Here is a 26,072-nt window from a genome sequence, read left to right as displayed (position 1 = left end):
TCAAGATTAGATAGACTAAATACAAAATGAATGTACAATGGATTCAAAAAAGTTCACAGTAAACATGTCCCCCACCCATGATGTGTAATTCATTTTATGATACTAACCTATGGGAATCCTTACATTTATAATAAGCACCAAAAGAGCTACTAAATACCTCAAGCTCTAAACTCTATGTAGACGGGCCCCTAGAACAGACGTTTTCTGAGACACCAAGCAGTGTTTAAGTGGTGCAGCCGCTTGGATACATGACATGTGTCCGTCTGTCCGTGCGTGTGTCCGTTTGTAGCATGAGATTTACCGTTGCACAAAGGCAGAGGGCAGTAGAGATTCCTGATAAGCCTGTCCTCCTCTTACACATCCAGCAACAGCAACAATAGACACAGGCTAAGATCCTCTGCCAAGTTCCAGCTTTGCTTACAAGCAGAAAAAAGGTGTGTGGGGACCCCAACCACTTGGGCATCCCAAATTCCCAAATTAATAATGTCTGTGTTAATTAAAAAAGGCGAGAAATGTTGGTCTTTCCTCTGAATGCCATCTGCCCCTTCAGGGCCCCCACAAGTCTCACTTGGGGACCCCCACAGAGCCTAGAGCTGGCCTGGATCATGAACACATTTGACCAAGTCAAGGTTAACAGATAACCTCTGTGAGAGACAGAGGTGACTGAGGTCTGCTGCTCTCCTGTGGTGGAGAAAGAGAAAAGCCTTTCTCCATGAGCAACGCTCACAAATGACTCTGTCCTTTACCGTCTTTCTCCATCTCTCAACTTCAGCCTGGTTTGTTCCATATCTGTCCTTGGAAAGTATTCATGTACTGGCACTTTTTCCACATTTTGTTATGTTACAGCCTTATTCCAAAATGGATTAAATTCATTTATTTTTCTCAAAAATATACACAGAATACCCCATATTACAAAATGAAAAGTTTCAAAGAAATGTTTGTCAATGTATTAAAAAGATATCTTAAAAATATCACATGTACTTAAGTATTCATTCCCTTTGCTATGACTCTCAAAGTTAAGTTTGCAAAATAATCTAAAAAACCCTTTTCACTGTCATTATGGGGGAAATTAAATCATTTTGGAATAAGGCTGTAACAACAAAATGTGGAAAAAGTGAAGGGATATGAATACTTTCCGGATGCACTGTATTTCTTAATGCATCTTTGACAATCACACCATTATACTGCAACAGTACTCAACAGTGCTTTATTTCTGCAATAGTTCTTTATTTTCTCGAGGTTTCAGGCTGTGTAGACCAACCACATGTGCAAGCACTAACAAGGTCCCCATACTGCTCATTTAAGTGGTTATTTCTAAGGAATAAAATACTCCATGAAAACATGTTCTCAGAAACCTGTCGAAGACAGGCATAAAGTAGCTATGTCCAGAAGATTTTATTTTTTACCTGTGCCTACAGTTTAGCCCACTGTGAGTATGATAGAAATTAACCAACAACAATAGATGATGATGATGTTTAAAGGGCATTTCTAAAACACTGAAAGCACCACAAACATGTTGACAGGAAGATATTTTATTAGAAATAACACTGTTAGTAACAAGGCAGAAACATCAGACAGGCAGCATTCATACAGCCTACCAGTCCCAAACCACCACTTGCCCTCTAGCACCTAGTCACTACATCCTAGCACACTACAGAGTAGGGTACCGGAGACTAGGCTAGGAGAGTAGGGGGTACAAGAGAAGAATGTAGGGGGCTACAGAAGGAGGAGTACAGGAAAATAGGGTAGGAGAGTAGGGTATAGGAGGCTATGGTATAGAGTAGGGTACATGAGGCTAAGGTAGGAAAGTAGAGTACAGGAAGATAGGGTATGAGAGTAGGGTACATGCAGCCAGGATAGGAGAGTAGGGTACAGGAGACTAGGGTAAGAGAGTAGGGTACACAGGGCTCGAGTAGAATAGCAGGGTACAGAAGACTAGGGTAGGAGAGTAGGGTACAGAGTAGGGTACACGAGGCTAGGGTAGGAGAGTAGCGTACAGAGTAGGGTACACAAAGCTAGGATAGGAGTAGGGTACAGGAGACTAGGGTAGGAGAGTAGGGTACAGAGTAGGGTACACAAGGCTAGGGTAGGAGCATAGGGTACAGGAAGCTAGGGGAGTACGGTGTAGGGGATAAGGTACAACAGTAGGGTGTAGGGTAGTGGGGGTTGGTTTAGGACTTCATATCAGGCCTTGTTCATACGGCCTACCAGACAGCTAGCAAGTCTGTACAGTGAAGCGTGTTAGTAACCCTGTTTGTATGTATGTAGCCTACTAGCACGTTCAGTACCACAAGACCATCTGATATGGATAACCTGCATAAATTAGACAGCAGGGCACACACTAAGGTCTGAAAGTAGACTGTTTTTCCATGTGCGGAGGAGAGTAGCAGAGCAAGTAGTTTTGTGTGTGTGTGTGGCCACCTCTCTGGGGTTCTCTGATCTAAACCACCCACACCCTGCAGCTACCACAGCTACAGTAGTTAGCTGCTCCCCACCCTGCAGCTAACATGGTCAGCTGGCTAGGCTAGCATCACATGGAGAACATCTCAGACCAGTGTCTCTGGTTGATACAAGGTACAATTTTATAAAGAAACAGACAGATGGAAAATCAGAAGTATGAGCTCCTGGTACTGTGTTGTAAAAGGAGAGGTATTGCCCCAGGAGCGTCACATTAATACAGATCACCAGCATATAATTGTAGTGTTGCGATGGTCACATGTACATAAGATGAGGATCAGACTGTTTATAATTTATTTACTGGTCTTAGGCCATACATTAAGCCAACAACCGATATTTATCTTTTAAACATCTTATTCTTACAATACAAATATGGGCCCCTGGGCGAGTGGAGGGCCAGAAAGCTATACTGCAGGACTCTATTAACACACAAGTATCTCTGCTGTACAAAACTCTTGGGTTTTCCATAAAAAAAGGACACAAAGGAAGAGAAGGCTAGTTTTTGGGTGATGACATGTACGGTATGACTGGAAGAACTGTGGAGTCCAATTGCAGAGGGCAAGTGTGGGTCAGGGTTTTCCTTAGAACCGAGCCCTAACACGACTGGTTCAACTATTAAAGGGGTTGTTCTAGGTTTCCAGGCCCTACAATGCTGCAGGTTACTATACTGTTATGGATAAAGACATTAGCGACCACAGCTGTGTTCTTCAGCTGAGCCTCGCCCATGGTGACGTTCATGTAGGTCACCTAGAAAAATCTCCATTTGTAGTCTAGTCTTCTAATAGCTTTGGCGATTGGCTAAACTAACAAACCACACAGGCCTTCTGCTGGTTTGAATGGCCACCACAGGACTAGACTACTGCTCACTGGATGGTCAGCTAATTAGATGGCCGGGTTGCCAGACTACAGTCCATTGGGTGATTGACGTGGGGGGCGTGGATCCGTGGGGGGGTGGGGTCGGAGCTGGGGTGGGGGGAGTGGTCACCAGGCTCAGGCAGCGCTGGAGACGGCCAGCTTCTTCAGGTGGTCCATGAAGACCTGGAGACTGACATCATCAGTAAGGATAGGAGCACCCGATTCCTGGACAAGAAAAGGAGAAAGAGAGAGTGGAAGAGAGGAGAGTAGAGTAGAACGTGAGAAGGTAAGCGAGAGAAAGTTATTAGTTTACTAGCTATAGTAACTATACACCTCAAACACCTGACTTTATACATCTCAAACACCTGACTTCACACACATTCTCTTAAACACCTGACTTTATACACCTCCTCTTTAACACCTGAATTAATACATCATATAACTTTATACACCTCCTCTTAAACATCTGACTTAATACATCTCATCTTAAACACCTGAATTAATACATCACATAACTTTTTACACCTCCTCTTAAACATCTGACTTAATACATCTCATCTTAAAGGAGAATGCTCGTTTTTGACAACCTGGACCTTATTTACGACATATTATAAGACGTTTGACTCACCGAGATAACTTTGGTGTAATTTGAAACGTCTTATAATATGCCGTAAATAAGGTCCAGGTTCTCAAAAACAAGCATTCTCCTTTAAGCACCTGACAATACAATAACTCTTAAACACCAGACTTTATACACCTCATATTTAACACCTGATTTATACACTACCTGACTTTATACACCTCCTCTTAAACACCTGACTTTACACACTGCCTCATCCATCTGACTTCGTAATGTATACAGGTATGTCCCCTCATCCGTCTGTCTCTGGGGCTCTGGCTGGTAAGTGAAGAGGTGTGGATCGTACCTGTCCCCATGCATACATGTTGTTGTGGGTCTGGGATGGGTTCACTTTGGAGAGCAGGAACCGGGCCTGGAAAACAAGACAGAACCTCAATGCAGGACCAGGATAAGTACATGTAGGACTACTACTTCACTGGTGAGCAACAGTTAAGTGTGTGTGTGTGTGTGTACCTAGTTGCGTCCGTGCTCTGTGTCTATGTAGCAGGGCATGGCGAAGTGTGTGTGAGTGTGTGTGTACCTGGCTGCCTCCGTGCTCTGTGTCTATGTAACGGGGCATGAGGAAGCGTGTGTGTGTGTGTGTACCTGGCTGCCTCCGTGCTCTGTGTCTATGTAACGGGGCATGGGGAAGCGTGTGTGTGTGTGTGTGTGTACCTGGCTGCCTCCGTGCTCTGTGTCTATATAACGGGGCATGGGGAAGCGTGTGTGTGTGTGTGTGTACCTGGCTGCCTCCGTGCTCTGTGTCTATGTAACGGGGCATGGGGAAGTGTGTGTGTGTGTGTGTGTACCTGGCTGCCTCCGTGCTCTGTGTCTATGTAACGGGGCATGGGGAAGTGTGTGTGTGTACCTGGCTGCCTCCGTGCTCTGTGTCTATGTAACGGGGCATGGGGAAGCGTGTGTGTGTGTGTACCTGGCTGCCTCCGTGCTCTGTGTCTATATAACGGGGCATGGGGAAGCGTGTGTGTGTGTGTGTGTGTGTGTGTGTGTACCTGGCTGCCTCCGTGCTCTGTGTCTATGTAACGGGGCATGGGGAAGCGTGTGTGTGTGTGTACCTGGCTACCTCCGTGCTCTGTGTCTATGTAACGGGGCATGGGGAAGTGTGTGTGTGTACCTGGCTGCCTCCGTGCTCTGTGTCTATGTAACGGGGCATGGGGAAGTGTGTGTGTGTACCTGGCTGCCTCCGTGCTCTGTGTCTATGTAACGGGGCATGGGGAAGCGTGTGTGTGTGTGTGTGTGTGTGTGTGCGTGTACCTGGCTGCCTCCGTGCTCTGTGTCTATGTAACGGGGCATGGGGAAGCGTGTGTGTGTGTGTACCTGGCTGCCTCCGTGCTCTGTGTCTATGTAACGGGGCATGGGGAAGTGTGTGTGTGTGTGTACCTGGCTGCCTCCGTGCTCTGTGTCTATGTAACGGGGCATGGGGAAGTGTGTGTGTGTGTGTACCTGGCTGCCTCCGTGCTCTGTGTCTATGTAACGGGGCATGGGGAAGTGTGTGTGTGTACCTGGCTGCCTCCGTGCTCTGTGTCTATGTAACGGGGCATGGGGAAGTGTGTGTGTGTACCTGGCTGCCTCCGTGCTCTGTGTCTATGTAACGGGGCATGGGGAAGTGTGTGTGTGTACCTGGCTGCCTCCGTGCTCTGTGTCTATGTAACGGGTCATGGGGAAGCGTGTGTGTGTACCTGGCTGCCTCCGTGCTCTGTGTCTATGTAACGGGGCATGGGGAAGCGTGTGTGTAGGAGCTCCTGGGCGTCGTCGACGGGAGCCTGCAGAAGATGCTTGAAGTTCTCGTACTCCGGCATTTCCTGGTAGCCAGCCTTCCGCCACTGAGACACCGTCTGAGAGCGGGGGGGGGGGGGGGGGGGGGGGGGGGGAGGAGGAGAGAGGGGAGGAAAGGAGGAGGGGGAGAGGGAGGAGACAGGGGGGGGGGGGGGGGCAAGGAGGAAGGGGATAGAGAGGGAAGAGGGAGGGGGAGGAGAGGAGGAGGAGGGAGAGAAGAGAGGGAGGGGGGCAAGAATAGAGGGGTGTGATTGAGGAGAGAGTGGATGTGAGAGCCAATGGAGGAACAAAGACAAATTTCCACACTGTGGACAATAAAGTGAATCTATCTATCTTTCTATCTATCTAAAGAGAGAGAGAGAGAATAGAGGGCAAAGATGTGGAGGAGAGAAAAAGAGCACGGGAAAGAGAGGGCATGAATGGAGGGAGATATTAAAGCAACAATACTCGCTCAGAACCTGGAACTACTCATCGTATGATTTGAGACAGGGGGAGATGCAGAGAGAGAGTTAGAACAGTACAGAACGATACTCTGGAGAAAGCCAGATGAAAATGACAGACTGGTTTGGATGGTTCCGTCAGTACCGAGCCCTGCCACTGTTAACGCTAGTTTTGCATTAGCATCAAGCTGTGCCAGGGTTGGAGAACGGTCTGGCTGGGGGGGAAAACGCTATATTTCTTTAAACCAATCACAATCGTCTCAAAAGGAGAACACTGCAGAACACTACTAGTTCGACAGGAACATGCAGCAGCAGCCTGGGACAGAGACAAGGCTCTCCCTGGAGGCACAGTCTTTCTACTGATCCCTCTCAGTGCTGCTCCGAATCAAGCATCCAATAACATCACTCACTCAAACACTCTCCCTCACACACTCACACCTCCCACAGGGACAACAGGAATTCAGCAGAGGAAGTTTGGCATCACAATACAGATGGAGATTCCCCAAAGGGAGAGGGAGACATGGAGAGAGTGACAAAGATGGAGAGAAAGAGGGAGAAAGATAGATTGTGTGTGTGTGTGTGTGTGTGTGTGTGTGTGTGTGTGTGTGTGTGTGTGTGTGTGTGTGTGTGTGAGAGAGAGCGAGAGAGAGAGAGAGAGAGAGAGGGAGAGAGAAAGAGAGAGAGACAAGATAAGGACTATCCCCAGCCAGATCTGCATTAAAATAGAGACCATTTAGAGTAATGCAGTGGTACATGTCTGTGAAGAACAGAGAGAGGAGAGGGAGAGAGAGAGAGGGAGAGGGAGGGACAGAGAGAGAGAGAGGGAGAGAGGGAGAGAGGGAGAGAGAGAGAGAGAGAGAAAGAGATCGAGAGGGAGAGAAAGAGGGAGGGAGGTGAAGAGATAAGGGGAGACTGAGGGTACCTCTCCATGGTAGATGAGTATCTGGAAGAAGGTGTCCATGAGCAGGATCCTGTCTGGCAAGATGCTGCTGCTGTCTAGAAGAACAGGCTGGAGGACAGGAGGAGGAGGGGAGGAGGAGGAGAGGAGAGGAGGAGAGGGAGGGGGAGAGAGAGGGGGAGAGAGGAGGGAGGAGGGGAGATGAGGAGGGAGGAGAGGGAGAGGAGGAGGGGAGGGAGAAGAAGGAGGTGGAGAGGGAAGGGGGAGAGGAGAGGAGGGAAGTGGAGGGGAGGTGAGGAAGAAAAAGAAGAGAAGGCTTGGTTAGTTTTACATTTAACATTTGAATATAAACCATTATATGACATTATGTTCTTCTGAGGTTTTCAATGAAATAAAGCAGAGCGATGTCATCCTACGACACGTGACAGAAGACCAGAAAGTTATTCCACTCCCAACTCTATTTCACCCATCTAGCTGTTTCTATCTAAACCATCACCCTCCAAATCCCCATGGCATAGGCACACAGATAAGTGAGCAGATTAGTGAGGCATATTTGATAGATAGGGGCCGGTGCAATCTAATCTCTGGAGCAGAGGGACAGACCTGAACAGTAATAGATTAGGTTTGGTGCAGTCTAATCCCTGGATCAGAGGGACAGGCCTGAACAGTAATAGATTAGGGCCGGTGCGGTCTAATCCCTGGAGCAGAGGGACAGACCTGAACAGTAATAGATTAGGGCCGGTGCGGTCTAATGCCTGGAGCAGAGGGACAGAGGCACCTCCCTGAAGACCCAAGGTGTCAAGATGACAACTTCAACCATCAAAGATACAATATGTGACAAACTTGTTTCTGTGTGCTAATTTAGTTTGCTAATTGTTGCCCACCTGATGAAATCAGAGGGGGGGGGGGGGGGGCGCTATTAAACCAGACTCCATCTATTCGTCCATATCGAGATGTACCAGAGCCCACCACTACATATAGCCAATATTGCTTCTCTACACAAAAAAGTTGTCAGTTATAGTCTTATTTCACAGGATGGATTAGATGGTTCTGGTTTAGGTAGGTTGATAATGTTGGATAGATTAGCGTAGACTAGTGATAGCCATGGCCATGTATGTGTCCAACCGTCAAGCTGTTTGTCATGACCATAGCTGGCCTGTGTCATTTCTATAGTAGCAGCTAGTTACTTGTATGCCTCAGCTCTGCCAATTAAGTTAGCTCTTTAAAGTGGCAATCTTGAACTTTTCATATACATAAATACAGCTATCTATCTATCTATCGCCGACTGAGGTAGCAGAGTATTGATTCAGTCTATTCTCCCTTCATGAAAGCCTTTCCATTTGCAGCGTTGCCAAGTTGTGTGAATTGGGTGTCTGTGGCGACATTCCCGGACAATATTCATTTCTCCTACACACCCATACAGGAAACTCACCTCTGCTGTCTCTGGTGTCCGTTGATGTTCTGATATCAAAATCGCTGCAAAGTATACTTTGTTTCAGCTTCTATCATAGTAAAACCTTTGACTTGTATTGACAATAAAGCTGGAGATGTTTAGATTCATCCGCATCCCATATTTGTTTTGATCACCAAAAACTTCTACCTAACAGTATCAATGAAATACCAGCTGCAAAGCAGTCCTTGGCTTCTCGACTGGTTGTTGTTGTTGTTGTTGTGTAGACCTGTGACCCGGAAGCGACTCTTCTTCTTCTACGGTAGCCTCCAATCTCAGTCAGACCTCCCAAATGTTCAAGCGGAAGTTTACAGTCATATGTACTGAGAGTGAAAATAGTTCTATGCTAAATGATAAATAAAACCCGAAAGGAAGCATACTTTGTGGCAATTTTTTTGTCAGAACATCAACGCCAGTGACCACACAGGAGTTTCCTGTCTTTGAAAATAAGTTTCTCGTGTTTTTGGGGGATTTTCTGTGTGCTTTAGTGGTGACAGGTCATATCTCGAGAGTGCAACGTTTGTCAAAACTTTGATTAGTATATGATCGTAAATAACCTTATAACATGGATATAACATGGCTTATACTGCTAAATATCCTTTAAACTCACCTGCAATTACCGCTTCTCGCCAAAGGAGGCGCCAACGACAATGAAACTTAAAACTTCAGAGATTACCACTTTAAGTTTAACTTCGCTGATAGACCTTCCAAGCTGTCACTTGTTCGGGCGTTCATGTCTCACCAACGCTAGGGCAATGCAACAGTATGTGGTAGCATCCACTACCAAACTTATTTAAATAATCCACAGTGCAACAAAATAAAATCAAACATGAGGACAGTCTGTCAGGGGTTTAATTGAGTGTTTATAGCATCATTTTTTAAGTCAAATTATCGCTGAATCTTTACTTTGTGAAGACCTATTTCAGCGATATTTCACGTCACCTAGAAACATAAACACCGGAACTACGTCAGGTAGGTAAGGTGAAGTATTGCTCCTATCTATCTAATCTAATCTATTTAATGCAGCTGATTTGGTGGATACACAGACATGTTACTACAGTACAGAGCAGCTAGCCTTGAGCTGAAAGGTATCTGACCTGACACACAAACACACACGCACACAAGGGAGGCCAGGAGTGGGCTGTGATGGTGAGAGGGAGATGGAAAAAGAGAGAGAGGGGGAGGGAGAGCGAGAGAGAAAGGGAAAGAGAGAGAGGAAGAGGGAGAGAGAGAGAGGGAGGGAGAGAGACTGGGGTTGTGATCTCTATTACTTAAGAGCACTACACCAAATAGAGAAAACCATGTTAATGCTTACAGATTGCATAGAGAAGCAGAGCATGGAAAAGTTCTGTATAAACAACTTAATGGGGACTACCCTCAGAGATTAGCCCAGGGCAGTGTGTGTGCGTGTGTGTTTGTGTTTAATGCTGTGTTTGCATGCTTGGTGTGCGTTTCCATATGCGTACGTGTCTGTGTGTGCGTCTTTGTGGTGTGTGGGCGTTTGTATGCATGCGTATGTGTATGTGTGTGTGTGCGTGGGTGTCTGTGTGGAATGTACATAACACGTCATGACAGAATAGTGGACTTGATAGTAAAAAGACATATCTAACCATTTTCCAACCTCAGTGAGAATGTACAAATGTCCCTGTGCCAATCCCACCATGTTCCATCTCTGCAGTAACCCAGTTTTACACATTTGTCAGCTAATATACTAGATGTTGTTGTTGCCTTCAATGAAAGTTCCAGAGAGGTGTTTGTTCTGGAGGTAGCCTGCACATTTGACCCTAGCCTAGAGGAAGCCTTCATGACCAAGGTCATTAAGTACCAACCTCTCCTGAACGCAATCTCAGAGCTAGGGTACAGATGCAGACGACCTGCGTTCATATTTGGCAGCCTAGGACACACACAGTTTGGTCATAAGAGGGTTCCAACAACTGGGGATGCCCAAAAAGGGCACTAAACACCTTGCTAAGTACTGCTCTGTCTCTGCTGTTATTGGCAGCTGCCATATATGGTGGAGACGCTGCTACTTGTACCCTTGAAGAATGTGTGAAAAAAAACTATGGCGCTGGTCCATGAGCTTGGACCGTGTATGTATATTAATTGCACCTTCAGCATTTGTGTCCCTTTATGTCCTTCTCTATGTGGACATAAATAAATTGTTAAATGTGTGTGCGTGTGTGTTTATGTGTGTGTGTGCTTGCGTATGTCTGTGTGTGTGCGCCTGTGTGTGGGCATGCGTGTGTGTTTGTGCGCGCGTGTGTGTGTTTGTGTGTGTGTGTGCGCAGGCGTGTCTACCTCCGGCGGGCCGTTGAAGGAGTATGCGTAGAGGATGGGCTGGATCATGATGAGGGACTGGGTCAGGTCCTGCCTCATGAACTGGTGCCGGTAGTAGGACGACTCGTCCGGACTGTTGTTGAACACTTGGAGGAACGGGGATCTTCTGAGGTGGAACATGAACTGGGGAACCAGACGGCATCACAACAAAAACGTTAAACAGCGTCCAGTCCAGTCAAACTGTGAGTGTGTGTGTGTGTGTGTGTGTGTGTGTGTGTGTGTGTGTGTGTGTGTGCATGGGGGTCTAGCGGGTCTGTCTTTGTAGCACTGTACACTCCTATTCTATCAAGTGCAGTGTGTTTCTGGACAGTGTTGGATGAGACTTACCTGTGGGTAGAGGGAGAAGGTCTCTGAGAAGCGGAAAGAGTTGGGGTCGTCTTTGTGGTAGTCTCCAAACTTCTGACACTGGAACAGAAAGACGGAGACGATTCAATCCTGCTGATGAAGAAAAAGGCCTCGCCTTACACCCTAACGCCAGGTGGGGAACTGAACATTGACTTTCTCCCCTCAACAAACTCGACTGGGCTTCAGGACTGACTGGACCGAGACCAGAACCTGGTCTGAGAATAATCGACAGAGAGAGAAAGAGAGAGTGTGTGTGTGTGTCTCCTACCAGGCGGATGAGCTGTCTGTCCAGCCAGCGGAGCACGTCAGGCCCCTCCTCCGTCTCCGCCCGGTACACCGCCAGCCTCGCCATCAAGATGGCCGACGCCTCCTGGTCGAAGGACGCGGCAATGGACTGGATCTGGGTCGCAGCGTCTGCCCAACTGAGGAGAGAGGGAGAGTGAGGGGAGGGAAGGAGTGGGAGAGGGGAGGGGCGTATGAACTATAAGCTCATGTATAAACATTACATAACTTTCAGCTTTCATTGGGTCCAAATGAGTCATTCCCCTGATGGCTGATGGCAGTGGGGTGAAGCTGTCATGTCCAATAGTGTCCGCTTTCCAAATAGTGTCCCGGGTAAGCAGTCTGATTGTCTAATAACATTTCATGTTATATCATATCTTTTTTGGTTGCTAGCTACTCGCTAACTTGTCTGAGGTCAGTACACATATAATATTAATGTTTCTAATGCAATTGATTGAAAAATGCATCTATAGAATTGAAAAATGTCATCCATGAATGTTTGCTACCAGTCTCGTCCACAAACGTTAGCCAGCTAGCTAGCTCCCAACGTTGGCTACCACTAGCACTAGGAGACAGAGGAACGGCCTGACATGCTCCGCTGGCTGGACACACACACACACACACACGCACACACACGCACACACACGCACAGGCACAGGCACACGCACACGCACACGCACACACGCATCCTGTAGGGCTAACACACACACGCATCCTGTAGGGCTAACTCATATGTCAAGTCTTCTCAGACCAAGTGGCTAATGCTTGTGGATGAGATTTTTCAATTCTGTATGTATTTTTCATTCAAATGAATTAGAAACATTGAAAGTATATGTTTACTGACCTCAGGCAAGTTAGCTAGCGAGCTAGCAGCAAAGAAAATGGTCACAAAACCATTGGACTTCTTACCCCGGACAAATTTTGGTAGCCCGGATACATTTTGGCATGACAGAGCCATAAATATAAGTCGCTGCACTGCTATGAGGTCTCGAATCTCTACCCACAAACTTCCTCTGGTTACCGGTCACATGATGAGCATGTACTAGTACGGTCTAATCAGGAAGGATAACGTTTATAGCCACCTCAACTTCTGCTTTCAAATATATAATCTGCCATGGAGACGCACGCTGGGATATCTACAAAAACTAACATCTCACTAACTTATAGCTAACATATCTATCGAACTTCACTTAGTCTTATTATCTTCTATCTAATGTCTGGGTAATGTCTTATGATCTTTTATCTAACGTCCAGTTTAACGTCTTAAGATCTTCTAATGTCCAGGTAACATCTTATGATTTTCTACTGATCTTCTAGCATCCAGCTAAATTCTTCCTAACTTCTAACGTTCAGCTAACATTTTACGATCTTCTTATGTCCAGCTAACATATTACTAACTTCTATTTAACATCCAGTTAATGCCTTCCTAACTACCAACTAACGGCCAGCTAACGTCTTCCTAACTTCTATGTGACGTATTATTCTATCCTCTCATCCCTAGCTCTGCCTCTATCAGTGTGTTGTAAATTACATTGTGGGACACAGAGGGCCAGGGGAAGATCATTCTCCTCTCTGATCTCAACACAAGACAATGACAACAACCCCCCCCCCCCACACACACACACACACACACACACACTCACACTCACACACACTGTGACGTCTTGATTCTCCCTCCCTACACACCCTGCTGCCATGGAAACAGGATTAACTCACAGATACACAGTGAGTAAACATCTTCAGAGAGTTCCATGGATCATAAGGTAGAAGGTTACTTGGAAAACAGATTATATGGCTACGCAGACACAATGGAAAACAGATTCTATGGTTACGCAGACACAATGGAAAACAGATTCTAAAGCTATGTAGATAACAGTGGCTGTTTCTCTGTACTTCTGAACAGAAGAGGAGATATGCAGCTCTGAACAATGGAGGAAGATTCTGTCGACTGGTTTTTACAAATACGTTATTTATCATTCTGATGTAAAGCCAGGGGAGTTTTCCCTTTCAGCTCATAGCCTCATAGGAGAAGAGAGGAGGGGAGGGGAGAAGAGGGGAAGTGAAGACAGGAAGAGAGGAGAGGAGTACGTACTTTCTGGCGACAGTGGTGACCCTGATGCGCCTCTGTCCGCTGGAATGCTGGTACTGAGTGACAAACTGGATTGAGCCGCGTCCGCCCTGGGGGATAGGGGCATTGTGCTGCAGGACAGAAACCGCACACAACGTCAGACAACAAGCTCGGCTCAGTTCAACTGTAGTTCAGTCTAGTTCAGTTCTACTGTAGTTCAGTCAGTCTAGTTCAGTTCAACTGTAGTTCAGTCCGTCTAGTTCAGTTCTACTGTAGTTCAGTCAGTCTAGTTCAGTTCTACTGTAGTTCAGTCAGTCTAGTTCAGTTCAACTGTAGTTCAGTCAGTCTAGTTCAGTTCTACTGTAGTTCAGTCAGTCTAGTTCAGTTCAACTGTAGTTCAGTCAGTCTAGTTCAGTTCTACTGTAGTTCAGTTCAGTCTAGTTCAGTTCACCTGTAGTTCAGTACTGTAGTTTAGTCAGTTCAGTGCGGAAACCAGACTTAGGGAAGGTTAGAGAGTAAGGAGCTTCAACTAACGGTTCTATTGTATTTTGATTTCCGGACACAAGGAGAGGGTTCTATTGTACGTTGATCGCCAGATACAGGGAGAGGGTTAGAGAGCTGTAACCATGACCTATACAGAGAAGGGTTCACTCCAGTCATGAGGTTATGCTGAAGGAAGGTGCTTGGTCGTGTGGGATGTGGGATGGAAAGTGTGGGATGAAAAGCTTTTCTGAGAGGAGTCATGCCTTCAGTCACCCTGGCTGTGTTGCCAGAAACCAACCTGGGACCAGATGAAACAGGATCTACCACAGTCCTTCTAGCTACGGGTGTTTGGATATGCTGCAGGATTAAGACGACACAACTATTGATAAGAAATGATCCTAATAGAAGGTTTACAGAATGATTATGGGCTACTTCAGTTAACCGGCACACACACACAAGTTAAGAATAGCACCTCTGCAGAGGGCCTCTGCGTGTGTCTGCGGGCAAACAGCCCTCATAAAAAAACGCCTCATCCCCATAAACGTTAACAGCCCATCTATCTGGCGGTGTGTTTGACACCACGGACGCCGAGCCGACAGCCTCCGTCAGTTAGCTTATTCAACACTCTCGTCGGGTGAGAGCAGAGCCCCTTGCTGGCCTTACAGACAGCGGAGGAACAACAACTTTCCAACACAGGATAATTGGTGTGATGCGAAGGGCTTAGGAGGGCGGGTTATTAACGATGAGGAGAGCTTAGGGGGAATTAGACACACGCTCCGAGTCCAATTACCCTCCCGCGCCTCCGTAGACAAATGGTTCATTAACCCAGCTGCAGCAGCCTTTACGGGGGGAGACGGAGGATATTGGATGTCAAGCATGTGTTTACTTTACACCAGCTTCAGGCTCTCGCGAGCCTCGGTATCCATACACAGGCGGCCACTCACTCACTCACTCACACTCACACACACACACACACACACACACACACACACACACACACACACACACAAACCACCTGTTTGTCTTACTTTACTGTCTCTCCACCATTAGAGTGCATGTTTGTGTTCTCATAGCAGAGCTGCGGCTCCACAGGCAGGGCTGGACCTTAGTTCTGCTCTCCTCTTAGAGGCCGAGGAACAGGAGGAGGAGAAAAGAGGAGGGACAGAAGAGAGGATATAGAGGACAGAGGAGAGGACAGGACAGAGGAGAGGACACAGGAGAGAGGACAGTAGAGGACAGAGAAGAGAGGACAGGAGAGGACAGAGGAGAGAACATTGGAGAAGATAGGACAGAGGAGAGGATAAAGGAGAGGACAGAGGAGAGGAGAGAACAGAGGATAGGACAGAGGAGAAGACAAGAGGACAGACGAGAAGACAGAGGATAGGACAGAGGAGAGGACAGAGAGGAGAGGACAGAGGAGACAGAGGAGAGGACAGAGGAGAGGACAGAGAGGAGAGGACAGAGGAGAGAACAGAGAGGAGACGACAGAGGAGACGACAGGGGATAGGACAGAGGAGAGGACAGAGAGGAGAGGACAGAGGAGACAGAGGAGAGGACAGAGGAGAGGACAGAGAGGAGGGGACAGAGGAGAGGACAGAGGAGACAGAGGAGAGGACAGAGGAGAGGACAGAGAGGAGAGGACAGAGGAGAGGACAGAGAGGAGAGAGGAGAGGACAGATAGGAGAGGATAGAGGAGACAGAGGAGAGGACAGAGGAGAGGACAGAGGAGAGGACAGAGAGGAGAGGACAGAGAGGAGAGGACAGAGGAGAGGACAGAGGAGAGGACAGAGAGGAGAGGACAGAGGAGAGGACAGAGAGGAGAGGACAGAGGAGACCACTTTAATCGTTTTCTCTGAACCACGTCCAGTAGCTTGACTCCTGACTCAGCAGTCTTCAGTGGAAAGTGAGGACGTGACTTCATACTACTGTGGATTTCTGTTTTCTCCCTGCGGTGCTAAACCTGAATATGGCTCGGATAATAAAATATTTAGGTCTACCTGAGGGACTGTGACAGAGCGTTCTGCAGAGGCTGCACAAAAGAACAAAGACTGACAGGAGAAGTTTCTTTCGACCAGAGAGGAACCACACTTTTCCAAAGCTTCCAAAGATAAAGGAGAAAATCTCTGTGTTTCAGCTGCACTGACATTATAGAAGAGTGTGCGTGTGTGCGTTTGAACCCCTCCTCCCAGGATACACAGCAGGAGAACGACACATCCTCCACAACAACAGCGTCCCCAAGGGGCCCTGGCCTCAGCGCGTGGTTCAGGGCAAATTGAGGGACACTGACCTGGAGCGGGGGGAGGGCTCTAGACGGACGGGGAGACGGCTGGATCTGACCGGGGAGGGGCAGGGGGGAGGATCGTCCCCCAGAAGAAACGTCCATCGGAGTAAACGGGACAGATATTTTGAACGGCTCGTTCGGGCGAGGAATATCAGCTTCGCTCTGTGATGTCCGTCGGCACCGTAGCGAGACTCCCAGCTCGTTGACGGCCGGGATACGCCGGACTAGCCGGCTAACGGGAAGAGCGGACGACCGGGGCTCCGGGATGGAGGGGGCCGTGTCCCTGCTCTACACGGCCCTGATGATGCTCTCCAGCCTGGGCTCGGTCTGCGGCAACCTGCTCCTCCTCCTGGTGCTCTTCCTCAACAGGGAGCTCCAGACGGAGACGTGGGGCCTCACCCTGAGCTTCAGCCTCAGCGACCTAGCCCTGGGGCTCTCCGTTATTCCCTTCGGGGTCCACAACAGCCTGTTCCGGCCGGCCGGCTACCCGGCCGACGGGGCCCTGTGTCAGGGCAGCGGCTTCCTGTTCCTGCTGCTGCAGCTGGCCTCCATTCACTGCCTGACCTGGGCCACCGTCGACAGGTTCACGGAGATCCGCTACGCGCTGAGCTACGCCTCCATCTGCTCGGCCCGCCGGACCCGGGCGGTGCTGGCGCTGGTCTGGCTCTACAGCCTGGTCAACGCCGCGCTGCCGCTGCTCGGCTTCGGCAGGTACGTGCGTGTGTGTGTGTGCGTGTGTGCGACTAGTCTCACACAGCCAGACCTGTCTCCCATGCTTCGTTTACACTGTGCCCAGCGCTGGAGAAAGGTCTGGCTGGACTCATTACCATTGGGGGATGGAATTGAGGGGGGGGGGGGTTGGCCGACCACATGAATCGGCGGCGCTACTGATGGGGCAGTAATAGATGAATGACGCGGATCATCCCCAAAACCCGCAACCGCAGAGTCTGACTAGTGTGCGACTGACTGTCATGGGGCATGACATCAGTCAGTGTCAGCGTCAGTGTCATCTAATTCTTCCTGTGATGATCTGTGAATAGTTTGGTAGCTACCTTTACGTCATTTTAGGAGCCCCTCGAAAACGAGACGGTTCATCTCAAGGGGTTCACCCTAATAAATACAATTTACAACAACAATCGTTATCTACGTGTTTTGCCATCTCGGGGTCTCCTACATCTCATCCTCCTCCTCGCAGGTACAGCTACAGCAAGACCCGGTTCATCTGTGCGCCCAGCTTCGAGCCGTCCAACCGGGCCTTCAACATGCTGTTCATGGTGGTGGGGATCATCGCGCCCACACTGCTCATGTGCTCGCTCTACGCCCACATCGTCTACATCGCCCGGAAGCAGGCGCGCCGCGGGACTTTCAGCTGCAACGAGCAGCACTGCTTCTACGTGCCCGCCAACAACTACTTCAGGAGCTCCGTAGTCATGGTGGCTACCTCAGGTGAGCCTCCCCTGGTCAGAGAAACCGTAGTTGACCTGGCGAACGAGGCTGGGGTCAGCCTGCAATTTGCGGCCGTTTGTCGGTTTGCAAACAAAGCAGGGTGGACGTTAGGAGATAATTGCCTAGCTGAGAACACAGCCGCGGATAAGAAGCCAGGCTACATCACAATACTAGCATGGGCTGCAGTACAAGGCTGGTTACTCTTCATACTCTGTACTCTCATACAGTTCTGATTAAAGTATCATTAATGTTGGTAATAATCATTAAAGATACACAACCAAATACATATTTGGCTATATATCGAAGTATCTTAGTGCAGTTAAGTTATATTCATCAGATCCAAATTAAATCTCATCACCTTTCAAAAATGGAGCCCCTTCTGCCTTCACAGCCCTACTAGGGTGTATGGAAATATTTAGAAATCACTTTTCCCATGTGAGCTACTTCACGTTGTCAACCCTATGCGCTGTGGTAACCCACCTTCCCACCTCTCCTGGCAGTGTGTCTGCTGGTGTGCTGGCTGCCCTACATCTCCCTGTGTTTCTACGAGACCTTCTCAGGCAGGGAGGGTCCTGAGGCGGCCTCGGCCCTGGCCACCTGGCTGGTCCTCTTCACCACCGCGCTCAACCCCTGGATCAATTCCATGACACAGACGTAAGGAAACTACCGCTTACCATGTTCCCGCTAACTAAACCATGTTACTGCTAACTACACTATGCTACCGCTAACGATGCTGCCGTCAAGGTACAAAATTCAGCTGCAGTGTAGTCTGGCATAGACAGACATGTTTACGCAATGCCAGCCCTGGAGAAAGGTCTGGCTGGACTCATTACCGTTCTGGGATAGGGGGGAAAAATTAAAAACGCAATATAACGCATAACCGCTGGGTAAGCATATAAGGATGTCCCGATCAGACAGCATCTGATCACTGATTCGCCGACTGCATGAATGGGCGCCCTTGATTGGGCAGTAATAAATGACAAGGCTTAACCCCAAAACCTACATCCGTTGAGTCAGACTAGCTAGAATGTAAATGGGAATTGTCCAGCCTTTACTCAAAGATATGATTTTTCTCATGCTAATTCTACTGTTAACTACACCAAGGACCCTGAAACGTTGCAATGCAGATAACTATGCTACCTTTAACTATACCACTGTATAAACGGAGGCTAACTACACCTGGCTAAGACAGCACGCAGCTGCAATGCAGATAACGATCTTCCAGGATTTTGGCTTTTCGCTTGAGCATGGCATTTTTCAAATGCTCCCCCGATCCAATCAGTTCTAGTGTAAAACAATGCAGCAAAGACAAATGCTCCGTTCCAAAAAGCACTTAAAAAGATTTCTGCTCCGCACCGAAGAACCAAGGCCGTGATTGCAGTCCTCCATTATCTTGGCAGAGCAGTAAAGATTGGTGTTAACCGAGTTCCGCGGGAGACCAGCCTGTTCACAAATCAGAGATAGAGCTTTTACTGGAGCTGAAAGGAATTTGGCTGCCGTTCCTGAGCATCTGTTCAGGTTTGAAAAGAAGTCCTCGAGAGAGAGAGACCACTTGAGGAAGCCGGCCAAACTCGAGGGGGGGTGGGTGGACGCAGAGGACATCATGAATCACCGCTGAGGGAAGGACGAGAGGCAGACCAAAGGAGGGTGCAGTGAAGGATGAGAGGGAGACCAAAGGAGGGTGCAGTGAAGGATGAGAGGGAGACCAAAGGAGGGTGCAGTGAAGGATGACGGCAGCGACGTTGTGGGTTAATGCTCACTTTAACTGACGATTTTCTCTTTCCCTCCATCACTGTCTCTGTGAGAAATGCCCCACCGCCCGCCTCGCTTCCCTCTCTCCACTCTCTCTCCGATTTACTTTCTACCCTTTCTTTCCCCCTCTCCTCCATTTGCTGCTCTCTCTTCCTCACTTTCACCCCTCCCGTTCTCTCTATACTGTTTCACCCCTCTTCCCAATCTAATTTCTCCCTCGTTACCCTCGTGCTCTCCTGCCCCTCTCTTCCTCCCCTCTCTCCCTCTCTTTCTCCCCGCTGTCCCCATCTCCCCTCCTCGCTGTCACCCCCTTCTCCTTCCCTCTCTTGTCCTCCCCTCCCTCTTCTCTCTCTCCTCCTCTCTCCCCTCCTCTCCCTCTCCTCTCTCTCTCCTCCTCTCCCCTCTTCTCTCTCTCTCTCCTCCTCTCTCAGGAGGTACCGAGCCGCCCTGAGGAGGAGCCTGGCGAAGCTGCGTCAGGTGTTCCGGCGCCACAGGAAGGTCTCCCGTTCCCAGAGCCCCGCCATCCACCTGGAGGCGGCCAGCGGCGGTGGGCCCAAGACCTCCGCGTCGCCCCCCTCCATCTCCTCGCCTCCGGGCGCCAGGCCGTGGTCGGCGCCAGGGAACGGGACCCGATCACCACCGGAGCCTGGTCCGGGGGACGCGTCGGGAGCTGGAGACACGGAGGCGGAGGCCGGGGACAGGGACGACTCCCCGCCACGACGTCTCCGCCTCGCCGTGGTGGCGTCGGGGGGAGGCCGGGACGCCCGGGAGACCGAGGACAGAGGCAGGGACATGGACTCCGTCCACACAGCAAACTAGTGGAGATGAATGGGGATGGGGGCGATGGGGACTGGGGGTGGCAGGACGCAGAGGAGGGACGAAGACAGAGACAAGGCCTCTCCTCAACACACTCCACTGAAGAACCCTGGAGCCAGAGGTACGGAGGGGGAACAGGGACACAGACAGAGGGGCCACTCCCCCCCCCACACAGCAGTCACAAAGAGGACATCTCCAACGACAGGCTGGACAGGGACACATAGGGGGAGCGAGGACAGGGATTCTACACCGCAGCAGGACTCTCACAAACAGAGGGACAGACTACAGACCTCACACAGAGAGGGGGCCTAAGCCACGAAGGCCCACGGAGGATTGATTCTGAAGACTCAATGTTGGGTGCAGACCGTGTCAAAGCTACACGGAGTGAGGAAAACCAAGGATTCTATCAGTTTGTCTTTGATTCTGGCCATAATATTTCAATTCCTATTAATATAATAGCTTGGGGCATCATTCTAGTTGTTGGAACTCGGAACTCAATAACATTTTAAAAGTAAAAAGTTTATACATCCATCTCTATAATAAATACTCCTCTCTCTGCTAGTGGCATCTTTGAGCTTGTCTATCAGTGAGTTGGTTTCAAAGGCGGCCATTTCAGTTTCACTGACAAGGGCACCCCCTTGTGGTGGAGTGACACAGGTGCAGCTCTAACAAGCACATTCTACTACTGTAGAAGATCACACTGCAATACTGCTACATGTACACCATCTAGAGGTGCAGGTGTGTAATTCTCCAGGTCACTGGTATTTGTCTTGCCGTTTGCTGATCTCATAACTTGGCTGCTAGGAGCAACCTAACTCGTGAAAGACAAGTTGTCATTTCAACACAGCAACAGGAAGTTGTTACTGGAAAGAGAGACAACTTTCCATTTGTTGCATCACTGCATTGACGGTACACAAGAGTTGACACGCACTGACTGAGTGACAAGAGCCCGAGTGACAAGTCTAGGTCAGAGTTGAGAGAGTGTAGATGCGTGCGCGTGTGTGCCTGCGTACCTGGTTGACCACCTCAAAATAGAGGGCCAGTGTAGTGTTGTGGTCCAGACCGCAGATCTTCCATTGGCACGTTCCTCCTGTTCCAATTTCCTGTCAGGAAGCACACAGAGCAGGTTCAGACAAACCAGCACTACGCTACATCTCCATTACAGAACTTCACACAACTCTGTGACTGCATGCATGGTATTGCCACCATCCATCATATTGCAATGTGTGTTGTGTGTGATAGATAAGATGTGTGAAGTATAATAAAGATTGCATAATTATGGCTAAAGCCATTGCACTACTCTTGCACTTTGACTTTAGTACTAGATTATGTTCTTGTTTTTAGAAAGGAGATGCACTTGTGAGTTCTGGTAAATAGTACAAAGCTTAATGACTAATGTAAAATATTATACAACGGGTAGTTCCGACCTCGCAATCTGATTGGTTAAGAGCCGTTGTATATGCTATGATATAGGCTACCACGGGCAAAGCCTCTTTATTGTTCTATGTGAAATATTAATGCGCCAATTATTACTGCCTGTAAAAATGTTAGTCCCATTTCGTAACGGTCTGTTGGTTACATTACAGTTTCTCCTCAAGAAAAATGGAAACATTCCATGTCAATTTTGAGTTGTTCTATCCGTCCTGTAGCCAAGCCTGTAAACCAGCACACTGGTTTATCATCACCACTTCTGCAACTCGCAGTTGGTCAGGAGTAGGTTGGTCAGGAGCATTAGTTTAGTTGCTAGGACTCATTGTTCGTGGTTTTGAAACTTCTCAGCAACGTGATAGTTTTATGAACTACCTTTCTTGGCGGAGTTCACTAAAATCGATATTAAAGGACAATGCTCGTTTTTGACAGCCTGGACCTTATTTACGGCATATTATAAGATGTTTGACATAGAGCGTAGGCCTGTTGTGGTTTTTCACATGCCTCTGTAATATGATCTTTAGAAACATCTTTAGACACGAAATAGCTTCCTCACTTGCTCCAGCACGCATGCGCACACCGTGCTGGAGCAACGATTGCGCGCTGTGCGCATTTTCGTTTCGAAAGACGTTTCTAAAGATCATATTACAGAGGCATGTGAACAACCACAACAGGCCTACGCTCTATGTAAGCACAACTAGCGATTCATAAAGACAGATTGATGAAAACAACCGTTTCGCGGCAGAAAATAGATTTTTAGAAACTGCATTCTCGGTGCCCCTACCACCGCCATTACATGGATATACTGGCTCGCGCTGGATTTTTAATTTCTTCTAAATGCCTCCGAACTACACCAAAGTGATCTCGGTGAGTCAAACGTCTTATAATATGTTGTAAATAAGGTCCAGGTTGTCAAAAACGAGCATTGTCCTTTAAGGCACTGAAATAGTAGGTATTTATCCCATAAATGTTTCCCAATGATGTAACCGTTGTATAAAAGCAATAACTCACTCAAGGGCACTCGGCTGTGCCTCGGGCCTATGACCACAGCACAACCCGTGGTATATAGGCCATATACCACACCCTCTCAGGAGTTAATGTTTCAATTTGACGCAATTTGTGTAAGTAACAGATGGGTGAGGCCGGGATCAAACCACCGCCCTTCTGCATAGAAACCCAAACACGTATCGTTAGACCCAAGAGAAATTCCCTGATATTTGGACTTGTCATTGGCAGGCAGAGCTACTCATCACAGAAGCCTTGTTCCAAACCAGAGCTACTCATCACAGAAGCCTTGTTTCAAACCAGAGCTACTCATCACAGAAGCCTTGTTCCAAACCAGAGCTACTCATCACAGAAGCCTTGTTCCAAACCAGCTCTGCCACACGCAGCTGCTCCTCAGTCTGTAAAACTGTGTGGACTAGACTCACGTTCTCAGAAACGCAGGGTCCTTTGGCGTTGAGGGAGACGCAGGGGCCGATGGCTCCAGACACCTTGAGCTCTCTGGAGGTCTGAGAGGAGGGCGGGGGGTAGCTCGTTAGAAACAGGCGGCTCACGTCTAAATGGTCCAAGACAAGACCGGGGCCCAATATGTCCTTGTTCATGGCAAGGAATGTATTTGGAGGAAGAACATCAGTGAATGTCAGGAAAAACCTAGCAAGCCAACAGTCACTCTGGCTCCCAGGGTAGCTCTGGGTATATCATTAGTTCTGGAGGAAAATACGGTTTCACACAGGAGGCCATCAGCTGAGGAGAGACGGGCGGTGAGTGAGACCTGAACCCTCTAGTGGAGTTACTCTCCCTCGATCTCCAGTGTTCTAATAAATCCCCAGAAACACTGTAGAACCCTTGTGGGACTTTTCTACTTCAGGAACACTGTTGAACACTCGCATGTCCGTTTGTGTTACCTTGACCTCCAGGGTGCCAGCGAAGGCCATCTTGAAGGAGCCCTGTACGTCCTTGTTGAAGACCCTCTGGAAGGTCTGCTTGAACAGAGATGTGTTGAAGGAGTCGGCCATCACCATGTAGCCTCTGGAGACAGACACACACACACACACACACACACACACAAACACAAATCTTTATTAGTCCGTTCTGACAGCAGTTACGTCAGGTGTGATTTGGCTAGCTGGAGCATTAGCCTGCACTGTGATTGGTTCTGACCCAGAGCCAATCATGATTGGTTGCCCTTTATGATTGGTTGACATAAACCCCATTCTGCAGTGTGACCCAAGCCTCACCCCGTGTGATTGGAGCAGCACTTCATCTCCAGCAGGCCAGTCTGGTCCAGGGCGCAGGCGTAGATGTCGATGATGTGTCCGTTGGCGGAGGCTCTGTTAGCTAGCGCCTCATAGTGCTGGGGCAGCAGGATCAGGGGTCAGGGTTAGGGCTAGACTCACACACAGTACTGTCACACTGTCTGACTATGGTGTCAGGGTCAGGCTTAAACACACACAGTGCTGTCACACTGTCTGACTATGGTGTCAGGGTCAGGCTTAAACACACACACAGTACAGTAACACTGTCTGGAATGTATGGGCTACATTCAGTTGCCAACTTTGAATGGTCAACATGAGATTTTGCCTTTGAACGCACGCATATGCAAACACAAAACGTGATTCTATATATTTCGATAAACCGATATTTCAGTGTGAGATAAGTGGCAAAAAGGTCAAGTCTCACGGCAGATTGCTGGAGTTGGGAACTGCATGCATGAAGCTGCTTCTTACTACTGAAACTGGGTTTGGGAATCTGACAAATCCAAATTGACCTAGCCAAGTGAGTCCCCAGTGAGAATTTAAATCTCTCTCACGAGCGAGACCTGGCACATTCAGAATAATCTCGTTCACAGTGTATCTCTTCCAAGATCACCTTGATTCAGTATTAATGTACTTTCCAGACCTGGATCAATTACTATTTGCAAATACTGCCAAATACACGGGGTGAACTTGTTTTAATGTACCCAGTGCAATAAAACCAGTGGATCAGTCCCAATAAGTGCCAACTATGAGGCAAATAGAACACACCTCTATTACTTATAGAGACAGCAGTATTTGATCTATGCAACTGACACAGGTCTGGTCTAGAATTCCTTCATGTTCCTGCTTTCACAGCGTGTTTCTATCTGAGATCACCTTCTTTAAGCACCATATATTATCTATTATAAATTATCTCTATCCACCTATATACGAGTATATGTATCTCTGTTAATGTTCTTGGAGCTCACCTTGGTGGCCTTCTTCATGAACTTGGCGTTGTCCTTCTCGATGTCATGCCACGAGCGGATGGGTGTTTTCAGCTCATCCCCCACCACCATGCCAGGGCCCTGGGTGGCCGGGCCCCCGATGAAGCTCATGATCCTCGCCCCCGTGTTGGGGAACGTACACTGGGGGGTGAGAGTGAGAGAGTGAGAGAGTGAGTGAGTGAGTGAGTGAGTGAGTGAGTGAGTGAGTGAGTGAGTGAGTGAGTGAGTGAGTGAGTGAGTGAGTGAGTGAGTGAGAGAGAGAGAGAGAGAGAGAGAGAGAGAAAGAGAGGAGAAGAGAAGAGAAGAGAAGAGAAGAGAAGAGAAGAGAAGAGAAGAGAAGAGAAGAGAAGAGAAGAGAAGAGAAGAGAAGAGAAGAGAAGAGAAGAGAAGAGGAAAGTAAATACAGTGTTTTTGTGAGACATCAGAGACCCTTGAATGAGGATGGTCATCTGTTCCAACTCTGGTGTCGTTAATTCTATCCCAATACAATATACTTCAAATGAGTGATTCCAGACCAGGGTTACAACATTCTGGGAATATTCACAAACCTCTCATGGGAATTAATGGAATTAATAGGAATCAATTCTGTTTCCATTATATTCCTATTAATTTTCCATGAATTCCTATAAATTCTGTTAATTCCCATGGGAGGTTTGTGAATATTCACAGAATTTTGCAACCCTATTCCAGACTGCTTCAGACCAGGCCTTACTGCCAGGCCCACAACAATGGACATGGACACCCTGGGTGGCTCTACTCCATCAGCCAAATGCAACCATAACCCCTAACCTCAGCCTAACACTAACCTCAACCAGAACCTCTGCCCTAGCCTTGACCCCAGATTGAACCTCACCTCCAGGAGGCCCACGGCGATGGACATGGCCACCCCCAGGGAGCGCAGGGGCCTCTTGCCCTGGGTGACGGGCCAGGGGTCTCTCTGCAGCTCCCCCAGCAGGTCGGTCAGGTTCATGTCGATCTTCTGCACCGGCTGCAGGAACCTGAAAACAGTGTGTGTGTGTCTTTAAGTAAGTAAGTAACTAATTAACAATTTATTCATGAAGCGCTTTTCACAGACAG

The 26,072-nt window shown here is 48.4% G+C and overlaps 2 protein-coding genes across 2 annotated transcripts in view; one reads left to right on the top strand and one right to left on the bottom strand.

The window, feature by feature from the left end:
* Window positions 1–1,517: 1,517 nt before the first annotated feature.
* The window catches only part of sec23a (Sec23 homolog A, coat complex II component), a 30,139-nt gene continuing 5,584 nt past the window's right edge, over window positions 1,518–26,072 (bottom strand). Inside the window, exons 7-20 of the mRNA XM_084438714.1 lie at window positions 25,849–25,993; window positions 24,978–25,136; window positions 23,992–24,107; window positions 23,659–23,782; window positions 23,182–23,262; window positions 21,337–21,426; window positions 13,570–13,676; window positions 11,464–11,617; window positions 11,178–11,255; window positions 10,812–10,973; window positions 7,088–7,174; window positions 5,629–5,784; window positions 4,239–4,304; window positions 1,518–3,537 (exon numbers count right to left, since the gene is read on the bottom strand). Of these exons, the coding sequence (XP_084294840.1) occupies window positions 3,448–3,537; window positions 4,239–4,304; window positions 5,629–5,784; window positions 7,088–7,174; window positions 10,812–10,973; window positions 11,178–11,255; window positions 11,464–11,617; window positions 13,570–13,676; window positions 21,337–21,426; window positions 23,182–23,262; window positions 23,659–23,782; window positions 23,992–24,107; window positions 24,978–25,136; window positions 25,849–25,993 (1,615 nt within the window). The 3' untranslated portion in view covers window positions 1,518–3,447. The remainder of the gene's footprint in view (window positions 3,538–4,238; window positions 4,305–5,628; window positions 5,785–7,087; window positions 7,175–10,811; window positions 10,974–11,177; window positions 11,256–11,463; window positions 11,618–13,569; window positions 13,677–21,336; window positions 21,427–23,181; window positions 23,263–23,658; window positions 23,783–23,991; window positions 24,108–24,977; window positions 25,137–25,848; window positions 25,994–26,072) is intronic.
* LOC311309152 (adenosine receptor A3) lies at window positions 16,575–20,326 on the top strand (the record flags this gene model as incomplete). The annotated part of the gene is made up of 4 exons (XM_084438330.1): window positions 16,575–17,020; window positions 17,505–17,755; window positions 18,256–18,409; window positions 19,939–20,326. 4 exons carry the CDS (start codon window positions 16,575–16,577, stop codon window positions 20,324–20,326), a joined length of 1,239 nt encoding a protein of 412 aa, XP_084294456.1.

This window comes from Borostomias antarcticus (assembly GCF_949987555.1).
Source record: "Borostomias antarcticus genome assembly, chromosome: 5".
In the NCBI taxonomy this organism is placed as follows: Eukaryota; Metazoa; Chordata; class Actinopteri; order Stomiiformes; family Stomiidae; genus Borostomias; species Borostomias antarcticus.
This window is presented reverse-complemented; position numbering and strand designations above follow the sequence as displayed.